The sequence below is a fragment of the Fusarium vanettenii genome, assembly GCF_000151355.1.
Source record: "Fusarium vanettenii 77-13-4 chromosome 14 genomic scaffold NECHAsca_23_chr14_3_0, whole genome shotgun sequence".
In the NCBI taxonomy this organism is placed as follows: domain Eukaryota; kingdom Fungi; phylum Ascomycota; class Sordariomycetes; order Hypocreales; family Nectriaceae; genus Fusarium; species Fusarium vanettenii.
Genome location: NW_003315862.1, coordinates 284,011 through 304,690, shown reverse-complemented (window position 1 = coordinate 304,690; position 20,680 = coordinate 284,011). Strand labels below are relative to the sequence as shown.

The 20,680-nt window shown below is 50.6% G+C and overlaps 8 protein-coding genes across 8 annotated transcripts; 3 read left to right on the top strand and 5 right to left on the bottom strand.

Moving 5' to 3' along the window:
- Nucleotides 1–85: 85 nt before the first annotated feature.
- On the bottom strand, nt 86–295 carry NECHADRAFT_55157 (uncharacterized protein; the record flags this gene model as incomplete). Its single annotated transcript, XM_003044226.1, has 1 exon — nt 86–295. The coding sequence occupies one exon, from the start codon at nt 293–295 to the stop codon at nt 86–88; it is 210 nt and encodes a 69-aa protein (XP_003044272.1).
- A 613-nt stretch (nt 296–908) lies between these two features.
- On the bottom strand, nt 909–1,275 carry NECHADRAFT_88493 (uncharacterized protein; the record flags this gene model as incomplete). The annotated part of the gene is made up of 2 exons (XM_003044225.1): nt 909–1,163; nt 1,219–1,275. The coding sequence occupies 2 exons, from the start codon at nt 1,273–1,275 to the stop codon at nt 909–911; spliced, it is 312 nt and encodes a 103-aa protein (XP_003044271.1).
- A 324-nt stretch (nt 1,276–1,599) lies between these two features.
- On the top strand, nt 1,600–3,399 carry NECHADRAFT_55166 (uncharacterized protein; the record flags this gene model as incomplete). Its single annotated transcript, XM_003044271.1, has 1 exon — nt 1,600–3,399. One exon carries the CDS (start codon nt 1,600–1,602, stop codon nt 3,397–3,399), a length of 1,800 nt encoding a protein of 599 aa, XP_003044317.1.
- Nucleotides 3,400–3,801: 402 nt separating this feature from the next.
- On the bottom strand, nt 3,802–4,792 carry NECHADRAFT_88491 (uncharacterized protein; the record flags this gene model as incomplete). The annotated part of the gene is made up of 2 exons (XM_003044224.1): nt 3,802–4,623; nt 4,715–4,792. The coding sequence occupies 2 exons, from the start codon at nt 4,790–4,792 to the stop codon at nt 3,802–3,804; spliced, it is 900 nt and encodes a 299-aa protein (XP_003044270.1).
- Nucleotides 4,793–5,750: 958 nt separating this feature from the next.
- On the bottom strand, nt 5,751–6,626 carry NECHADRAFT_88490 (uncharacterized protein; the record flags this gene model as incomplete). Its single annotated transcript, XM_003044223.1, has 1 exon — nt 5,751–6,626. One exon carries the CDS (start codon nt 6,624–6,626, stop codon nt 5,751–5,753), a length of 876 nt encoding a protein of 291 aa, XP_003044269.1.
- A 4,383-nt stretch (nt 6,627–11,009) lies between these two features.
- NECHADRAFT_88489 (uncharacterized protein) lies at nt 11,010–12,645 on the bottom strand (the record flags this gene model as incomplete). Its single annotated transcript, XM_003044222.1, has 2 exons — nt 11,010–12,161; nt 12,235–12,645. The coding sequence occupies 2 exons, from the start codon at nt 12,643–12,645 to the stop codon at nt 11,010–11,012; spliced, it is 1,563 nt and encodes a 520-aa protein (XP_003044268.1).
- Nucleotides 12,646–15,114: 2,469 nt separating this feature from the next.
- NECHADRAFT_88488 (uncharacterized protein) lies at nt 15,115–16,084 on the top strand (the record flags this gene model as incomplete). The annotated part of the gene is made up of 6 exons (XM_003044270.1): nt 15,115–15,371; nt 15,431–15,562; nt 15,649–15,669; nt 15,738–15,779; nt 15,840–15,860; nt 15,913–16,084. 6 exons carry the CDS (start codon nt 15,115–15,117, stop codon nt 16,082–16,084), a joined length of 645 nt encoding a protein of 214 aa, XP_003044316.1.
- Nucleotides 16,085–17,711: 1,627 nt separating this feature from the next.
- On the top strand, nt 17,712–18,654 carry NECHADRAFT_88487 (uncharacterized protein; the record flags this gene model as incomplete). The annotated part of the gene is made up of 4 exons (XM_003044269.1): nt 17,712–17,864; nt 18,008–18,244; nt 18,320–18,507; nt 18,573–18,654. 4 exons carry the CDS (start codon nt 17,712–17,714, stop codon nt 18,652–18,654), a joined length of 660 nt encoding a protein of 219 aa, XP_003044315.1.
- Nucleotides 18,655–20,680: the final 2,026 nt, after the last annotated feature.

The window sequence follows — 20,680 nt, the reverse complement described above, 5'->3', positions numbered from 1 at the left end:
GTTTACGAAAGCGCCCGACCTTCCCATGCATAACCTCCCATAAAGATCTGTGCCACGGCTTCCGTTCTTCTTCCGATTCGCCGGCTTACGTGATCGCCAAAGACTGGACTGATTCTATAAGAGACGGCAGTTGTTGTAACGACTCCTGTGTGGAGGCGAGGTACGCCATACTCTGCCTGGTATCCGGATGGTTTTCTCCAAGCACATGCCGGCGAAGGTCTAAAGCGGTTTGATGAAGCCCCTCAGCCTCGTCATATCGGCCCTGCTCATGGTACGTCGCCGCGAGTTCCGCCATGTTGAAATGAGAAGATACAGATTGTTTAATTCTTTCTAAAAGTGCAGTAGGGGAACCACTGTCTATGTACGGGCACGATCTCTTGTAGAATGTTCCTCCTTCTTCCACACCTTGCCACCACCTTGGTCGCCTCACACTTGTGATCTCCAACAACCCTCGCCGCTCCAGTGCACTCATGCAAGGGATCTAGGCCACCGATCCGCAGACTAAGGCGAGCCCCACATCCCTGGTTTGCAATCTAGTACTGCGAGCCATGTTTGCTCCCACCCTAAGGCCATCCGACATCTGAGAGGCTATCAGGAACAACAGTGCGTTAAAGCCGCGACAGCGTTTCATAATAAAGGGGATCAGCAAGTCGAGGTCGCTTCCGCCTCTGTCCGGGCTCGCGATTCATTGTCTCTGCTTTCCCCCAACTCGGATTCCCATCGGCTACTGGTGTCCGCCGCTTGTCCCGTGACTCTTGTGGGCGAGTCTGTTGTGCCAAACTTTGGAGAATTCGACACACTTCAATGTCAGAGTCCTCCATCAGCCAATGCTCCCTTCCCCCTGTGACCAAAATTAGCCGATTACCATGAGGTATCCAGTGGTCTCCTTCTTACTGCTGAATTGGCCATCATGTGGCGACGCCGGTAGCGTTGACAACGGCTGAGGTTGAGGCCTCATCTCCACTTGGCTCGGAAAGGTAGACGGGAGCAGAGTAGCAGGGGGCCAGAGCTACGCTTGCCTTCTTCTCTAAATGATGTACGTTGGTATAAGACAAGTTGTGCCGGGAGCGTCGAGGGATTGTCATAGGTTTTGCGGTGTGGCCAATATACGGAGGGGGAGCAGTGGCGGAAGAGGTCCAGCCAAGGATCATGGCGATGTTGCGCTTTGGGTTCGCCAGTTATAAGCTTCACTCTTATGACTTGCCGAGAAACACTTACACCGGCTGAATATCGACCACTAGGTATAGGCATTGGCGAAGCAACGACGTAGGCCATGTGGTTGGTGGCTGTGTATTGTGGGCTGTGTGCCCCTTGACAAGGTTTCTTCAATACCCAGTCTAAAGTGGGCCCTGCACGTCTTGGAAGACGTCCAAAAAGGAGAAACAGAGGAGAGAGAGAGAGAGAGGCGCAATAAGTCAAGTCGATCGCGTACCATGATCTGCGAGTTATGGCTCCCGGCGGGGATACTAGTCTATCTGTCTTTTCTTCTTATCCCACCTAATTTAAACGTGTTGTCTCGAACAATACGTCCACAAGAATCTCAACAGGTCATCTCATCACCCCCTACCCCCAAAGGAATAGCATCGACACACTCCAGCAATGCACGAGCTACCCGAGAAAGTTATAACTTGCGATGTGCTGATTGTCGGTGGCGGTGCAGCTGGTCTGACTGGTGCTGCAGCAGCCGGAGGGCTCAAGACCATCCTGGTTGAAAGGCAGAAAGCGTTAGGAGGCAAGACAGCTTTGGCAAGCGGAATGATCTGGATGCCGGGAAATCGGACTGTCAAATCCTGTCCTATATTGAAGCCTCATCAGCTTACAGGCTACACCTTGCAGGCCAGAGCATATGTCGAGAATGCTGTTGCGATGTCCGATGAACACGGCAACGGCGCCTTGCCCACAGCAGCCACGAAACGCATAGACGCGTTTCTGACCAAAGGGCCCGAGATGATTGACTTTCTACGTGCCCGCGGGTTCAGGTGGATGAAAGCGCGCTCAAGCTTCCCCGATCATCAACCCGGGCTGGATGAGGCACTGTCAGCCGGCGGCCGTACGCTCGATCCGGCCGTCTTCGACATAGAATCCCTAGGTTCACTAGGGGAATACCTCTCCCATGAGGGTGAGGTGCCTTTGGTATTCAGATTTGAGGACTTTCGTATATTGACACGCCCGTTTGCATCTCTCCAAGATTTCCTCAAGATCGGCCGAATGCGCCTGAGGTCTTTGCTATGCTCTCTCTACTTCAAACGCCCGGCATCAATGGGACGGTCGCTCGTTGGACAACTTTTATCTATCTGCAGAGATAACGGGAGCATCGACATATACACCGAGACGGAGCTTGTTGGACTATGGCACGAGGGTGGCACGGTCGTTGGCGTCTCGCTGAAGAAAGGAAAGGAGACTTTCAAAGTTCGAGCACTACGCGGCGTGCTTCTGGCCACAGGCGACTTCGACGAGTGCCGGGGAGTTTCGGATATTGAATTTCCATCAGGCGGCAACGAAGACAACACTACGAATGATCCTCAGGACAGCATTGGACATGTGGTGGCCCTGTGCCAGAGTATGGGGGCAGAGGCGTGCGTGACGCGTGAGGTCAGGGGAACCCCGACGATGAAGGGGCTACGCACGGGCAGAACGACTCACGCGATATTTGAGATCTCCAAGCCATTCTCCATCGTCGTCGATAACCAAGGGAATCGGTTCTTCGCGGAGTCCAAGCCGCATGGCGATGCGGCCAGGTCCATGCGCGCCAGGGCCGACGCACGTCTAGCCCAGGATGCGAGGGCTTGGCTAGTTTTGGACCAGAACTATCGAAAGAGGTATACGCTGGGTGGTACCCATCGATGGACTGACATTACAAAAGCTCTTAGCGAGGGCATCCTCCTGGAAGCGGATACTATTGGCGCCTTGGCAGACAAGATGGGCATCGCAAGGCAAGCGCTCGAATCCACCATCCGACGCTGGAACGAAATGTGCGGCTATGGAACGGATATCCATCATAAAAGAGGCGACGATGACTACCAGAGGTTTATGGGAGACCCTAGAGTTGCGCCGAATTCCTGCATGGGAGCCATCGAGCGCGCTCCGTTCTATGCCGTTCGGATTTCTACCAGCGACGGTGGAAGAAAAAAGAGGCTCTTGACGGATGAGCACGGCAGGGTTTTGCAGTCTGATGGGAGGGCCATCCCGGGTCTCTATGCTGCGGGGGACACATCCGCTTGCGTTCTGAGAGCCACATCTCTCGGTGCTGGCGGAACTCTTGCATCGACCATGGTCTTTGCCTACACTGCTGTCCAGCATATGTTGTCGCAATCCCACGGCAGCCCGATGAGCTTGAACCAAGGGCTTGTAGACGAGAAGACCATTGACGTGAGCGAACTAGAGCGGAGCAAGCATTGACTAAATAGAGTTTCCAATTAGCGATCATGTAATGCCTGAATTAGGGGTCTTATGCTAAATGGCAATCATGCGGTGAAATGATGGGATCATCAAATAGCAACCCTTCCGCTCCCCCTCTTTTCTTCTTCTTCTTTCTCCTCCTTCCCCTCCTTTTTCTCCCCCGTTTGATTCCCCCTGTCCTGCTGCTCTTTGCTTTCCCTGCATGCTTAATAACGCCCCTGCAGACGGAGATAGAGTGAACCTGGGTTCTTTTTCTCATCCGGGCATCTTACCTGCGCCCCCGGTGAAATGTCTTTCAGAGTAGAAGCAGAACAAACCATTAGGTTCTAAGGTTCTATAGACTCGGTCTCTGTCTCGGCTTCCGCCCATTTGCGACAAAAAGATGCATCAGGCGTCCTAATCCTAGTCTGCATCATCATCGGAGCCGTGCCAGTCTTTCCAACTTTTGATCTGATCTTGCATGAGTTCCTGGAACGAAGCCGTGCCCTGTTTCAGCCTTGTCCAGGATTCAATTGGCGGCCCATCCCACCAAGCTGTAATATTGTACGGTTCGCCAATGTAATCATCTCTCCAACCATTCATTTCTTCCTCTTCCAGCCGCATTTTCCAAATGCTAAAGCGATCTTCAAATTTATCGATCAATTCTTGAACAGCTCCTGCCATTTTCCGAATCGTATCCTGTGTTTCATAATCGCTGCCATCCAGTGCTCCTTTCGCCCAAATCTCCACCTTCAAGCTCTCGATGTTGGTGAATTCAAGCGAACGGCGCAGGTATTGGGCTATTTTCGAGCCGTCCATTCGTCGCCGATCGACTCGAATGATGACCCTTCGAACAAGCTCTTCAACAGGGACGGCATCGTCCCATTGTCCGAGCTGATCAGCTAGAAACTTTCCGATCCAATCTGCGGAAAAGACAAATTCTGTCCGTTGGTAGAAGAAATGCCGGGCTTCTTGAATCAACCGCCGTTCCATTTTGCCATGTCCAATGTGCCGATCGAGCACTTTGAAGGAATGGAGAAACTCGAAATGGGAGACTTCGTATAGAAAAAAATCATCCAAAAACGATCCGTCACATTCCTCAAAGAGCTCCTCCCACTTTTTAGAGCGGGCCTCTTCTGGCAAAGCTGCAAAAGCTGCAACAGATGGTTGATCGAGCAATTCCAGCATTTCCATGTAGCCTAGAGGACCTGGCTCGAGTTCGCGTGACCGTAACGCCATCATTACCTGGAAGTTCAATACCGTTTTAGCCACAACTCTAAAACTTCATTCAACGGGAGGTTATGATTTCGGATATACCGTGGAAAGTTTAACTTACTTCTTGAGCGTTTTGAAGTTGTTCCCATAGTTCGTTCAACCTACCCGGCTGATGTAGTCCTTTAAATTCATCCTCCATTGTCGCACAGGCAGAAGGGCTTAATGGATTGACTGCTGAAAGAAAAACCGTCGAGGCTTGCAGCTCTATGGTCGGGGTGTAGAGATAATAATGCAAGGGCCTATCGGACACCCAATTTACAAGTGAGATCAATGTGGCAGTGGCTGCATTAAATACACCCAAGAAATCAACGAGATAACCTGGATCGGCAGCTCTGTGCACTAGGATGAGCCAGTATTGACCAGCCTATTATAACTCCTAAAACAGCCCAAGGTTGATTGCCGCTGCTCCCTGGCCTGCGGTTGTGTCCGATCGTGCCAACCATAAATCGGCCGAGTATAGTCAAGCATTCAAGGTGGTAACAATGACTTAGAAAAACCAGCCTGCACAGTTGGCCTGGAAATGACATTCATTTCCGAACTGACCATGTTTGGCTGGAACGTGAAACGCGTTCCATTTTCCAGACCTGTTGGGTCTGTGCCAACGATGTAGGTGTCGATGACTGATGTTCCTCCTCGATGCAAGGGCTGGTTTCTCCGTTACCCTCCGTCCTCAACGAAGAAGGATGAGTATCGAACCTCCTACTTCCAATGGATTCATCAGCGAGCTCCAACCCTACGTTCTATCCTTCCCTCAGATCATTACGACAGCTTCAAGGCTTGGCCTGAATTATACCTTACTATAACCTGCAATTTTTTACCATCATTGTAAAGTTGCATTGAAAGAACATGGCGTTTCACGTCACCTTGGCGCGAAACATGGTATTCCGAAGCTAGTTCTCTAAGGCGTCAATTCTCTCATATGCTCACTACATTTGATTTGCGTAGAGACTGTGAAGGCTCGCACAGAAATCGCAAAGCCGGGAGCTGGCTTGATACCAAAGATAGATAGGAACCAGGCAATGGGCAGGCGTTTCAAGCAGCGTTTTAATGTTATGGCTATTTTACAAAGTGCAGAACCAAACCTATCCCGGCCCAGCTCAACGGTTTGCGGAAGCGCAGTCGATATTCCCAAAAACATCGGGAAAGCACTCTCTAATAGGGGGGAGTTCCATCACTACCCGCTCTAAGCCCGCAGGGAAAGCTGTTCCCGGCCCAGCCTGATTAAGTCGACGCTCTCGATTGAAGGGCACCTTCGAGACCCTATCCGTCCGATTAGGTACCCCCGACGCTTGGTTTTCATTCGTGTCTTTGCTATGCGTTACGTGTCGTAGCCTGGACTTTGCCTGCGGCTGACTGCCTGGACGATTTTTAGCGCGCCAAATGGACATCATCCCCCGTTGGTGGGGATATGCGACTCGAGTCGGACGAGCAGCTGGTCCAGGCTTCTTTTCAGCTTGATCACCAGCTGTTATTCGATTGGTTCCTGATAGGTCACCTGTCAGAGGCGGTGGCATCTGATTCGATGTTCCGGGCAGGCACAACGCTGTCGTCGTTGGAGATGATTGTTGGGCTTGTTGCGGCCAGGAGGTTCCTCCTGCAGCTGCAGGAGAGGCTCCATACCAGCTCATGCGATAAATCTCGCCTTGGTTCTGTCTCTGGACCTCCAAGTCGGCAGGGTAGACAGGCCACGTTGGTAGTGACGCCAAATTGGAATGATGTTCCGGCTGCTGACGCGTGTAGATGGCGGGGCGGTGGTCTCCCCAGTGGAAGCCCGTTTTAGAAACCATCCCTGCGGGGCCGTGGATCGGTGGGCTGGCCACTCCATTCCTTGGTGCCGGTATTTGCTGTTGGCCATTCTTGACACCAAACGGTCGATATTTCCAGCCCGTTGCTGTGACGCTCCGGCATGCCATACTCTGAGGTTGGGCGGGTTGTGAGTTCATGGGACAAGGTTCGACTTGCGTCCTGGCCATTTCGTAAGGGTGCCAGTTAGCTAGAACGCCCCAAACAAAATGTGCGGCGGCTATGGTGTCGCTGGGCGGTCCAAGTACCTATTCGATGCAGAAAGAGGATAATTTGAGAAAATAAAGGGATAGATAGGAGTTGACTGAAACTTGGAATTGGGTGGGCGGCGGGCAGATGTCATGATTAGCACTCACGAATGGTCAGTTCGGTCTTTGCTAAACGGCTAAGCATACATGACTTGGTCAATAAGACGCTGTTTTGAAAACGTCTGTGGCAAGATTAGGACGTCAGCGCTATTCTCTGAGATCCGATATGGATGCTACCGGTATACTGCCTAAATTCAAGGCTATCTAGTTAACCTGGATGTGGAGTTTGGTACGGGAGAAACAAAAATAGCGATTTAGGGATTTTCACTTGCCCAAAAGGCTCTATGAGCCCCCCCAGGAAGGGAGCCGGGGGGTAGAGCAACCCAACTGAAATAATACAACTGTAACACAACTAAAGTTTATCCAGTACAGATACCTAAGCTTCAATATCACAATAGCAGGTCAACAAGATCTGCAAGCGCTATGGAAGATGCCGTGATAGCCTTGGGAGAGGGAAATAAGGTCGTGGTGGCCTTGAAAAAAGCTGCTTCTGAGATGGCGGCAACTCCCATCGTAAGGGATAAACGGAACTTTCGCTAGACTGCAACGCCAGCATTATGGGGACTGAACTGGGAGAGTTTCCCTGTGTTCATAGTCCCCCACACATCCAGCACCTAGCCATTTTTAACAATACGTTTGTTTCCAAGATGACAGGCAGCGCCTCTGCGAGTGTTAAAGCCCTTCTATAAGAGCTCTTGCGGATTATTGAATTTGCGCGAAATGGATTACTAGGCTGCAAATCCGGCTGTTATGACCCACTGCGGCCTAGACTTCCGACGTAAGATAGATCGATGGCTATTTCTCAACAAAGCAAACCCGCAGGGCACATGATATCCTACACTGGCTGCGGCCATGAGGACACAGATATCTCATCTTCATCCATGTCGTAATCCTCGTCATCTTCTTCACTCGAAGACAACCACAAACAGCGAAAGTCTTCATCCTCGCCAAATTCGCGACAGGGCTGGTTGTGCGTAAATAGAATGGAAATGGGGCTTGTACAAGGCATAGGGTAAGTCTCTGCTTTGTTCAAGTTCTCCTCACTGCCAGAGCCGGGTTCTGCTTCGAGATCCGCGGTGTGCTTGCCGGCGGGCTGGATGGATTTGCAGTTACGGATGGGAAAGTAAGTAGCCGGCTGTGTGGATGACTTTGGAAGAAAAGACTTCAGCCTCTTCCACCTGGTCATTGATCTCAAAGACCCCTGGGGCTTATCAGCCGAGCCTTGGCCGTTGTCGATCGTAGCATAATTACTGCGGTCCATGGCCCCTTACTCTAAGACAGAGCCCGCTTTAAAAGATTAAGAGCGCGTCTTATAAACTAATTCGTCTGCGGTCAGAGATGCATTCGTCTGATTACGGACCGTTTAGCTATATGAGCTTCCTCGCGGGTTGGTCAATTTCAACCACGTTATGTTGTTCTTGCGAGACCATCTTGTTTACCGAGTCATAGGTTGTTCTCCGTGGACACAAAATGCGCGGTCTCTGGAGTTTTAAGGACCTATGAATGGAGTTTGAAAGCTTAGTGTAGAAGACGAGTAACTAGATGCTATTATTATTGAGTAGTTTTTCACGGAGCCATTTAGGTTCTGGCTGTCTGTCCCGGTGCTAGAGCTACGATATCTAGTAGACCTTTAAACTCAAATTAAAACGTGATGATTGATGTACAATGACGCGTGATATAGCACTAATGACGAATTTCTTGTGGCAGTTAAAAGTCAGCCTCCTCTTTCTTACTATATTAGATGGCTATCAACTCAGCAAGAGGCCTGCAGTATTCCGGTCTCGGGTAGCCTTGGATGCATGGCAATAGGCTAGCATTGCATTTATCTTATCTTGCGGCGGGCCAGGGGATCAGTCAGGTCTGGCTTGTATTCTCGGCCAAACTTCCTAAACACTTGCTCGTTCACAATATTTACTTTGCAGCGGGTATTTCTAGCATGAGCTATAGCCATTTAGAATAATCGCAGCTAGCCCAAGCCAGAAGTGAGATCTTAATAACACTTCATACTCAGTTTTACCCTGATGCTTCTAATAGCACCATTCTAAAGGTTTACCCTTCACAGGGTTCAGGGCCACTACGCTCCACTGCACATCCGGGGGTGTGGGGTGGATGTGGGTGGTGACTAAGATCACGACGGTGGAATGGATAGATATGGATCCATTATGGATGTGAATCCACAATGTGGAAAGGATTTCCACATACCGGGGAAGGGAGTAAGTCCCGTGCAAAACTCAACCCCCGACAAATCGCCATTATTCCCTCCAAGGCTCTGCCGGTCTATGATCCAACTACCAATCAATCCTGCACGTAGCCAACTGCGTAAAGTCTGGCGGTTGCGAGCAGCATAATCGGAACAGCTGAACGGCTATTCCTGGTGCTGGACAGGGGACCAAAGTACAAGTATGCGTTGTCTTAGACCTGCTATATTAGTTAGTATGCACCTTCGGCTTCAGACTCAACCTATTAACTAGTGGCCCGGCGGCATTTGTAAAACCTCGGCTAAGATTTAGGCCCTGATCAGGAACGGGGTTCTGAGTGATCCCGACTTTGAGTTTTCGGGATAAATGTTGTCGAATTGCGCAGTGATGCTGGGTGTAATTGATAAAATCAAGGTTATTATTATTATTATCATGGTGAGAGCTCCCTAGAGGTTTATATCCCATGCGATTCCATCTAGGACTTTCAACTTTCAATCTAGGACTTTGTGATGTGACCCTGAAGTGAGGGGGAAGCTCCCAATTATTCCAACAGATAAATGCCTATCAGACGCACCAAGCTCAATCCAGCACCAGTCCCAGCAGGCAATAGAAGCATCAACTGTCCTAAGAGCATATGTGCACATAATGATAAGTCTCCTTCTCGCCACCTTCTCCCGCACGTTGCGGACTTGCTCAATGAGGTCAAAATTATGATGATCATACCAGAAATCGTGAGTCAAAATGATTCACCCCCGTGAAGGGTGTAACAGAGCGTTCACGCAACGGGGTTTTGGTACGGGACGCTGGCCAAGCTAATTTTATGCGCCAGCTTGTCCCATCTTGCAACGGGGATCTCTCAGAGCCCCGTTCCTGATCAGGGCCTTAAGGAATATCCACTGCATTCCACAATTCCCATATGTGGCCGGCTGCTGTGGAGTGGTAGTAAATCCACAACAGGGTCTGATGGAATGGAGTGTATCTGATATGGATCCATATGTGAATCTATATGTGGGTTTTCGTGGAGTGGCTTTGAACCCTGCCTCTGCCAGCGCTAGGGGCATAAGAGGTCTTGTTCTTGGCCCATTTTTGCCGTCGCAAGTAGGCATAAGATATCCGGCTTCGTTGTGACCGCTTCCTCATTCCTGAGCTGCCGCCAAATGGCCTGGGCGGGCAAGGACTTGTAGCGATACGGGTGGACTATCACGGGGTGAACGTGGGTATGGGTAAACAACGTAGTTGTGCCTTGAGGGAGGAAGTATGGAGATGCCACAATGGGTGGATGCTATGTACAGAGTGCGGGTCACATGCAGTTGGCAGGGTGATGCCGTGACATGGACTCTGGTTTTTTCATCTCCGTCGACATCAAAATCAGTGCAAGCCCACACGAAGGCGTGACACGAGTCTACTTATAGACGAGAAACTATCTGCGCGCTTAGCTACACTCATGATGTGTCACATGGCGGATAGGTCCAAGTCCAGCAATGGCTTCTTCATTGGAGGGTCAGCTGGCAGCCAACCGGGAATCGATCGATTCTTTCTTGAACTCTCTTTTTTGATCTATTTCAGACTTCTGCTCTAAGGGTGAGCAAGGCTCTTTCTACGGGCCCTAGCGTCCACGGCAGGACTTTGTGCCTAATCCTCTCACATATGGAAAGCCTCGAGGAGACGGCAATGAGGGGACGGCAACGGCAAGCAGGATATAAGAAATGGCAAGGTATCCCAAGCGCTCTGTTCGCTCCCTCCCCTCTCCCTAGCGCCGGTCGACCTTTATCCCTGCCGAGCGAATCCTCGAATCTGAAAAATGTGATTCGATGGCGTCAAATTATGTGGACAACCATGGGTCCTCGCCTGCCAGAGTCATAGATACAGAGAACGGAGAGTCAAACATGTACGCCAGGGGTACCAAGGACAAGGCCATTTCATGCTTCCCACACTTCTGCCGCCTTTCAGTCGAGATCCGATTGATGATCTGTGCCGGCATCCTTCGTCCAACGGTGGACCCCGCGCCGCTCGACACCTCTCTACTCACTCACCCTTCGTATTTCACTTAAGCCAGAACGGGGATCGACATGTTTACTGGTGCATGGGATTCTCTTATCCCGCCAAAATCTTGGTAGGGGCCCAAGTTCCAGCCTCTTTCAGCGATCAGGCCGACTAGAGCTTGTTGCATGGCCATCAGTGCCTCTTCCGGCGTACAGCGGTATGGAGCTTGAGTCGTGGTGACGGGTGGGTTTGGTGGTTGTGCAGAGTCAATTGGCGCTGGTTGCGATGCTCTGGTCGTCTCGTCGCTGGGGCTGGCCGTAGCCGGCCGGTCCGGTTCGGGAGCTACCTGTGGCGCTGACTCGTCGGTTGTGGTCGCGCTGCTGGTCTGCCGGTTTCCGCCAGCTGCTTCAGGAGGAGATGCAGCTGACGCAACGGCGCTGGTCGTAGACAAGGTCGCGGTGATCGCCTTCGGACTATGGCTGCCCGGGGGCTCTTGCAGCTCGCCAGCATTGCTGTGCATGTTCATGGCCATGTCGATGTCCAAATTCAGATCATTGAGGCCGTCCACGCCAAAGTCTGCCGTGCCCTGAAAGCCTGCCATGGACATGTCCATGTTCATCCAAGCGTCGTCGCCGGCCATCATCGCGCTGAATTCGTAGGGCGCTGGCTGCTCCTGGGGCTCTTCGAAGTGGATTGATTCGCCTGCTCCATCATGCGTGAAAGCTGCGCCGCCGTCTGCCGCCTCATAGGGCTCACGCCCGGCACCGTGTTCAATCGCAGGTGGAGATGTGCGTGGTTCCTGTTGGCGACGGAACACATCCTGGCCGTGATCCGCTGCGGAAACGGCAAGAACAGTCGGGGCAATCTCTTCGTCGACGCAGTCGTCCTCGGGCTCTTCGTGTTCATTGTCATCGCAGTTGTCCAGCGGTCCAACGATCGGTGACGCAGGGGTACCCGGCAGGCTCCATATGCTCGCACCTCGATCCCCAAGTACTGACTCGCTTCCCGCAACTGTGATCTGCGTGAGGGCTGGGGAGGCGTGTGATGCTCGCTGGGCATCCGCAGGTGGCTTTCTGCGCCGCAGGTTGCGCTCCGTTGTCTGCTTTTGCACTTTGTAGGGCTTTGGCTTGGCCATCTGCTTCCTTTCTTTCGCCGTGTGTCGGACGAGCTCGCCATCGGACTCGGACACGACTTGTCTTTTCAGTATATCTCGTATCTGTAGCCGCCAGCATTATTAGCCATCCGCCGGGGAAAAAAAACAAAAGGTACCATTGTGGCTTTGTGCGTACGATTGCGTTCGCCTCTGGCAGCGGTTCACCCTCTGGGTTGTAGACTGAGCCGTCCCAGAAGTCGTGGATCTTGTTGTAAAAGAACAAGATAGCCGTAGTGTTGCATTCTTTGCCAAACTTGTAATTCTTGTGTATCGCAGTCATGCCTCTCTTTCGCATCGCCTGGCCCACCCACGCAGGATCCCATGGTCGAGGCCCTTTCGGACGAGACTCTGCTGGAACAGGGTCTCCTGGATGCTCCCGTCTTAGGCCGGGCTCTCTGGGGCGAGACTCTCTCGGGCGAGAAGACCCCCTCGAACGAGGCTTCCTGCAGGCCATCCCGTGCAGTTGACGAAGATGTTTTTTGGCGGACGTTTCTCCTCTTCCAAGAGCGAAAACAACTACCACCTCAACCCATTTCTTTTCGGTCATCTCGCCGGTATCGTGCCCAGTTTTTGAACAGTCGTGCGGAATCGTCTAGGTGCGATATCGAGTCTCGAAACGGACGGCCGCTGTCCCCGACGGGCCATTGCCAAGGTTGACCACTGTGAAGTCCATTCTGGACGACCCATGCCCTCTGTCGCCAGCTCAATTTCGCCATATTCGCTCGTTACCAGAATGTCGGGACGGTGTAAAGGTCGAGATAGGCCAGAAGATGGGAGGGGAATATGAAGGAAGTCCACATTGGGCGTGTTTTAGAACCAACAGTAAGTGACAGTCGGCGAGGGTCCTTTCTCCCCCACTTGTCCCCCGCTTGCCTTGTTCAGTCGTTTTCCGATCCCTGTTGGGGTACGTGCTTGACCAGATCTAGATCGGCCGTTGCACTCGCGCATCGAAATCCCACTTTGCGATTGAATTGCGCGGAAGACAATCCCCTACCCTCCGGTGCCCACTTGGTGAAAGCAACGAAGCGAAATGCCGTATTACGGCTGAATCGGTGCAATCACTGGTCATCACGGGGAGGACTTCCGACCAGACTACATCTGTAGCGTCTTCATCGGCCTCGGAATAGTTCCTACACCCACCTACGATGCCCTGTTCCGGTCACGTCAGCTAGTAACGGCCGGTAGCGGCCTCACTAACTTAGCTGCCTGTGCGCATGGAGCGAGATCTTCAAGCCGGCTGAACCGCGGCAGTGTCGCCATCGAGCAGTTGCACCGGCTCAGGGCCGATACACGCGCCACTGGCACCGCTATAGCCACCAGGAGGCCTTGTAAGCCGCTATGAAGAAGTGAAAACTTGGCTCTCCGTTTCGCATGCTCAATTCTACATTGTCAGGGAACGGGCTCAGACATGGCATTTGTGCACCCCAGGACAATTAAGTGAAATAGAGGCTCCCATAGGCGACAGGACTCTACGGAGATTAACCCACCCCACTGTTCAGCAAGACAATATTTCGTGCATCCTCACTGTCTCATTTTGGCTGTTGCGTTGCATCTCACATACGGCATTCTGTCACCTTGACCTCTTTCGCCTTTAAGAAAATCTCCACAAAGGATCCTACCTCATTAGTGGGACCGCCCACCTCGCGGAACCGGACATCTTGGAAAGCATCCCCACACATGGTTGTGAAGATGCTCCCTTCCACTGCGACGGAGAGCTGCAAAGGGCCCGAGATGCCGAATTAACCCCCGAGCGTTCCTTGAGATCAGAGCTGCGTGTCATGCTCAGATCTGGCCATGTGCGCGCGGCTCCGCAGCTTCGTTACGCACAAAGCCCTTCTCAAGGGCTCGATGATCCCTAGTCCCTTACCCCGAGAATCAGGTCCGTAGCGCCGAGTAGTTTAAGCAATTTCAGTGTGTGTATTTTGGTATCGTATATTCTCGACCTCATGGTCAAGCTACCGAACTGCTCTCTTTTCTGGAGCCTTAAAAAAAAAAAATAAAAAAAAAAAAAATAAGAGCAAGTAACGTGACCGCGTCTACATGCAGGTGTTGCAATGCAGGTATGACAGCCGAATCGAACCCTTGCGCAGCACGCACGATCGGCGGGGTGGTATGTCGTTACAACGGTCAGAAAACTCTTTCCCAGGATCCCTGTATGTCCACGAGTCGTACGGAACGAGGCCCTTCTTTTTCGGCTCTCTGCCACAGCACGCGTTGATAGACTAATTCAGTGGAGAAAAGTCAATATTGGTTTCCCTGCGCTTTGCCCTCCTTCCTGACTCGGTGCCTCCGACTGTCCTCGTAATCTACGTGACCTGTCAACTTTCATGATATGGGACAATCTACATCGATTTGTCATTTCGTAGCCACATTAAACATCATCCATCGTTGCGGCTGATTTCCGACGTGATGATCAGTCCCGCCTGTCAAAGTCAAGTGGCCCTGGCTGCAACTGCCGTTTCTATTGGAGCCACTCTAATTTCAGCACTTCTCCACCCCGGCCCGTCAAGGATGAGTTCCCCGATAGGACCGCCGAATTCGCCGCTTTTCAGCTTTCGGCGTGGCAATGATACCCCGGCGCGAAACGGCGGGCTTTTTTTGCCCTTCCAATCCGAGCTACAGAGAAGAGCAAGTAATGGAGTGGGGAATAGCACAACACCGGTCAGTTGATGGGTAAAAAACTCGCAGCTCGTTTTACAAACAATGGCAGCTCCGGCGCGTGCGGGTACAACAGCCAGTTTCTGCTCTTCTTGGGTGAGGGGACCATACAAGACAAGCAGCTGCCCGAGCCTGCCAAGAGCCATCCTTGAGGCTGCATCCGGGACTCCTGCTGTGCATGTTGGTGGGGTTCATCATTACCGGTTCAAGCTGTACCGCACAGCCGAAGTAGGTCGACAAGTATATATTTCGAATGCTGCTGATTGCGCCCGATAATCGAGCAGTTTCATGCCCTGCTTCTTGTGTCCATTTTTCCTAAGCATAGTTTTCACTCCTAATTTCGACCGTGCATCTCGTCATGAAACATCCGCGAAAGCATCATGACTCTCGTGCACGACCATACCCCCTAGCTCGGCATCGGAGAGCCCGGACGTCACGTGTTCGGTCTCGTCACTTTCAAGACATAGACCCACCTAGGTCGACCCATCCGAGACCAAAGAGAGTTGCCCGGCGTGCGGATCACTCCGCCAGCGATGATCGAGGAGGAGACTACGGGCCGCGGTCTCGGGCTGAGCAACCCGTAGAAGGTGAAAGCCCTGACTATGAATCCGAAAGGTTCGTTTTATATCAGCATTAAGAACCGCTCTTATAAGCACAAGCTGAACAGACAGCAGAGGTGATTATGGTGGCCATTATGATGGCGGCTCTGCCAGCGATTCTGGCGAGGAGAATACCAGTCCAAGTCATTCGGAGCTGGAGCAGATCAAGGATCTGATTGTTGGGTCTCGCAGAGATCAAAGCGAACGGTGATTCTCCCCAACACCCCTCCCATCTGGGTTGCCCTTATTGCCACATTCAAAGCATCATACGGCTGACTCTTTGTTTTTCTTAGGTTTCTTGAATTGGATAAGAGGTCCGTACTCTGAATAATGCGAGAGATCTCGCGTTTCCCCCTCTCTATGCTTACCGTTATACAAACAGAACGAGGGAATTGGCTCAGCAGTACGTGTTAATCCTGCAGAAGTACGTATCAATCGTGGACTTTCGCTTTCTTCCTTTTTTTTCTGACTAAGTTGTTTGCAGGGTCTCCACATTGCAGAATATGTGAGTCGTCACCTTTATCTAAGGATATACATCAAGAGGCTAAATGTTGCAGAATACAAGAGCTGCCGCAGGCATTAGCCGCCAGATTTTTATCACCCCTTATCCAGCGGACGTTCTCTATAACACAAGAAAAACAAGACCAAGCGCATCATGGAGGGACGGGAGAAGGTGGAACAATAGACCCAATGGAGATGTTTGGCACAGGCAACGAACCTTTTGGTTGAAGACAATACGATAGTCGAATATCGTGACGGTATGTTCAACAGAGGATGGCTTTCGGTTTGAGTTTTTCTCATGTAGACGAGAGGTCGATGTCAATGTCTCGTATTATGCTCGTGACATATTCTAAGACAAGAAGGTCCAAGTGCCATGATATATCTAGTGTAGAACAGCGTAACGTTCTATCCAATCCGTTAGATAAATTTACCACGAATTTTCGAAGTGCCTATGATTGCAGACATCTTCCAATTTCTGGTGACTAGATGAGAATCAATTTAGTATTAAACTATAGATACATGAAAAAAAAAAAAGTGTCTTGCTCGTGATGTTTTGACATATGGCCTTTTCTCATTTTCTCTCCATTTTATGATCATCCATCTATGGTTCATCAAATTTTACCTAAAAGATAAGCTTAGTTGTGATTGCACTTTCATTGCTTCACTAGCTAGAACGGATTTTAACAGCGTAAACTCGCGAATAGTTAATAGTATGAAGCAGGATGACCCTCGTCTTCCGAGCCATGCCCTTGGCCGTGTCCAGGCCAGACTATCTGATCATCTTGATTGATTGGTCGCCGCTCTTCATCCTTCGGCGCCTCAGCAACCAGCATTTGACGCGATTGTGGAAGCAGCTCTGGCGGGGTGTTCAACGGAGAACTAAAGGCTTGAGGCTGAAATTCGATCCTTTCATCAATCATAAAGGGCGTTGACTAAGGTCCTCCTTCGCGTTGAACTTGAATGATTGTCTCTAGTAGCTTGATTTGCTCTTCTCCTAGGCTGACTAATCAGTGCTGCGACGAGACGAGGGCCTCGTTATGACCTCTTTTTTCAAGGTTTTATACTCTTCTAGGAGCCTCTCGTTCTCTACTGCCAGAAAGCGGTTCCGGCCGTGTAGAAGTCGCACCAACTGACGGACTTCCGTCGAAGAAGGGGCCATAACATGAGGAGGCGACGCTGTACCGAAGGCTGATGGGTTTGCCATCATCTAACAGGGCGTGGGCAATGATAATGTGAAACTTGAATGAATAGATTCTGTTGGCTCAATAGAAACTTTCCTGATCGAATAGATATTCATAAGGAGACGGGATATATAGGTCACCGTATGATACACTGGCTCCGTTCACTTACCAAGGATGTAGGTTTCAAGGTCCGAAAATGTCTTCTCTTTGCGATTTACCTCAAATTCTGGAACGCTTCGACGTTCTGGTCCAAAACTTCTGTCTTTAATTCCATAGAGAACTGTCGCTTCCTCAGTATAGCATTTGACCATTTGCATTGCCATGTCTCATGATGTCGATTCACCAATCTTGACTTGTTCTACATATCCTCACAAATATTAGGTCTGATTGTAGCAGTGGAAATTGAACAATGGTAGGGCAATAGCTTTGGGAGTCAGTTGGGTAGTTACGGCCTAAGTTGGAACTATTGCTTAGTACAGCCAGAATAAGCTACCGAGGTGAGATTACAGTTCTATTTGTACCTAAATACTTAGCGCTATGTGATAATTCACGGCAGATGACCCGCAAGCATTTAAGTCAAGGGCGGAACCAGCATAAGTGTCTGATAAAACTTGCCTCGCAATTCAACCCACATAGTTTGGCACTCGCTAGTAGTGATCAAGAAATCAAAAACTATGGCTTTCGGCACCAGCGGAAAAGGAACGAGTCTATTTATCATTCAGCTTTGTTGCTTACTCCTAGTGTGGATCACCGCAATTCTTCGGGCATGGGTAGGGATAATTAGAAAGTCATGTACTATGGATGACTGGTTCATGTACTTGTCTGTTGTAAGTTACCTCGATGATCTTGGCTTCTATCTTTTGATTAAGGGTATACGTGGATTCCTCTTCTTGTCCTATGCCTCCAGTCACTCTGAAGTAGCCCGAGGAGAAGCTTTGAAAACGGGAAAACTAGAGCTGATCTGAGCTAGGGTCTTTATACTAGCTTGGCCATCTTTGTGTTTCGAGGCACGGTTGTTGGTGGCATTGGCAAATACACGGACAATCTCACCATGCAAGAAGCCATCGTGGGTATGCAGTCGTGGTACTTCGGCGAGCTCATCTACGGAGTATTGTCGATCCTAGTAAGGGTCTCTATTAGCCTGTATATTCTTCGGATTTGCAGAAGCAGGACGCCTAAACGAATCATCTATGCGAGCTTGACTATTGTAAGCGTAGCATCCATCATTTACTTCTTCGCCAGCTTGTTTCAGTGTTCTCCTCCAGCATACTATTGGGAACAGTTCCGTAGCATCAACAACAAAGGCTCATGCGAAAGCTCTCGCGTGACTACTACTGCGATAGCCCTGAGTGCTATTGCTGGCATCAGTGACTGGATCATTGCCTTGATGCCGGCGGTAATTCTTTGGAACATTCGCATCTCGCGGCGGTCGAAAATCATCATCATTGGACTGACGAGCCTCGGAGTTTTGTAAGTGGCCTTTAGTTGATAACTGCCAGGTGGTAGACTGAAACCCCGACTAATGCGACGAGCAGAGCCGGTATTGCTATTATTATTCGGATACCGTTCATCAAGGGCCTAGAAATCACCAAGGAGTTTTTGTATAAGACGGTGTGAGTTCCTCCTATCCATTCTTCTTTCTTTGATACTGAGAGTCGTTCTGGGGCAGGGATGTGGCCATCTGGACCGTTATTGAGCCATGCCTGGGAATTGCGGCTGGGTGTCTAACGAGCGTCCGTCCTCTTTTCACAGCTAAAACACGAAGTATGAACCACCATAATTCTTAAAAGGGACGGCACGCAAGCCCATAAGGCTATAGCCCACCTAACCGGACAGCATATAAGTTTATAGAGAGGTTTCCCAATGGACATCAACAGGTCGTGCGGCTTTAAAGCCAGCAGAACAATACGATACCATGCACAACCACCCTTTTTCCAGGCAAAAAAAAAAAAAAAGCACCACCAAAAATCAACAAGTTCACTTACACAGAACTTGGCCAAATTGATAGGTGCGTGCAAGAATTTGCGTCCTGTGAATAATAGAATAATAGTTGCATCCCTCTATTGAATCCTGGGTCTTTTGATAAGCCGCCCTGACCGCGTGGTTAGTTGATGGGGTATGGTTTCCTCTGGCTTCAATGACCGACGCAGCCTCCGATTCTGACTCCGGCTCCCCTGAACGGCCACATTCCACCGCAACAGGCATATTTTGACTCTCCTTTTCGGATATGGCTTCCTCAGCAACTAGAGTCTCGCCAAGAGTCATAAAACGTTTGTTAGGATTCGGCACCGCCTTCCTCTTCTTCCCTCTCTTCAGGCGAGCCAATTCCTCCTCCAGGCTAGCAATCCTCGCACTATGCGCCGCTACCGTCTGCTGCTGAGACTCAAACCCCTTTGCTATTATGTTATACCGTCCTCGTGTCTTTGGTGTTTTGTTCAGCCCAAGATCACGAATTTGACGGCTCGTCTTTGGTGTATCGTCCGAATCAAAATACGGCCTGGGTTCGGGAGTCGCTCTTGGGCTGCCATCCGGCCCATCTTGTTGGATTTCCGGGTGCCGCAGCGCTTTGGCATGTGAGATGGGCCAATTACCAGTAACCCTCCGGCCAGAGAGTATGTTCTTCTCAGTCATTCCAACTCGACGAGCCTTGGCGTAGGCCCTGATGAAATTGGCCTTGTCCATTGGAGTGGAATCAATCAACGAAGCGAACTTTTCCAACTCTCGTCGATATGCGGCTTTGGAGGCATTGAATACTCCATTGCCCAACGGCTGGGGCCCATCCGAGCAGTGTGCTGGCAGATAGCAACAATAAACGTTGTTCAAAAAGCACGTGGCCATCCATACATCCTTCGGTCGCTCAGCAGTGATCTTGAGCTGAAGAAAATGAAGAAGATACCGTTGCATGACTCCCATGACCATCTAAAATGATCAGCCTCGCATCAGAGTCGTCGGCAGGCCTGGTCTGGGGCAGATAGACTCTTTCAAGCCATTCAACGCCAATGTGGTCGTCAGTCCACCCGTTAGGCGAAGTTATGTAATACCAGTCTGCTATCTTCTTAAATTCCTCAAGATACCACTGTTTCTGCAGTTCTTTCCCCTTGAAGATTATTCCAGGGATTAAGACGCGGCCATCAGCAGTGACAGCTTCGATAAATGAAGTCCAGTTTCGAGTTTGTGGTCCCTTGAGAAATGCCTTCCGCCTTGGGTCCGCGCTTCCAACAACCGGCCTATCTAAGCCTAAATAAAAAGGATTAGTCGGTCAAATTTCAAGCACTGACAAGGTATACAGATAGATGCTTACCGAAACCAGTCATAATACCCCCTTCGTCAACGTTGACGGTGTTTTCAGGCTTGATCCTGCCATACTGGCCCTCCCTGATATCAAAGTACCAATGAACTGCCTTAGGCGTGAAAGAGTCGAACTTTTTGGCTTCTTGGCGTCTGCCCATCTTGGCTGTCAGGTCTGTGCGGCGCTTGATAAATCTAGTCACCCAATTGCGTCCTAACTCGGGGTGTTCGCCCTCCTGTCTCAACAGGCCCATGACGCAAGCGCGGATCCGATTGTGGGACGGAGCATGGCCCAGAGATTCCTGACGGAGGATCCAGGAAGCCAATCTGTCCTCTTGACTCTTGGACAAACGTC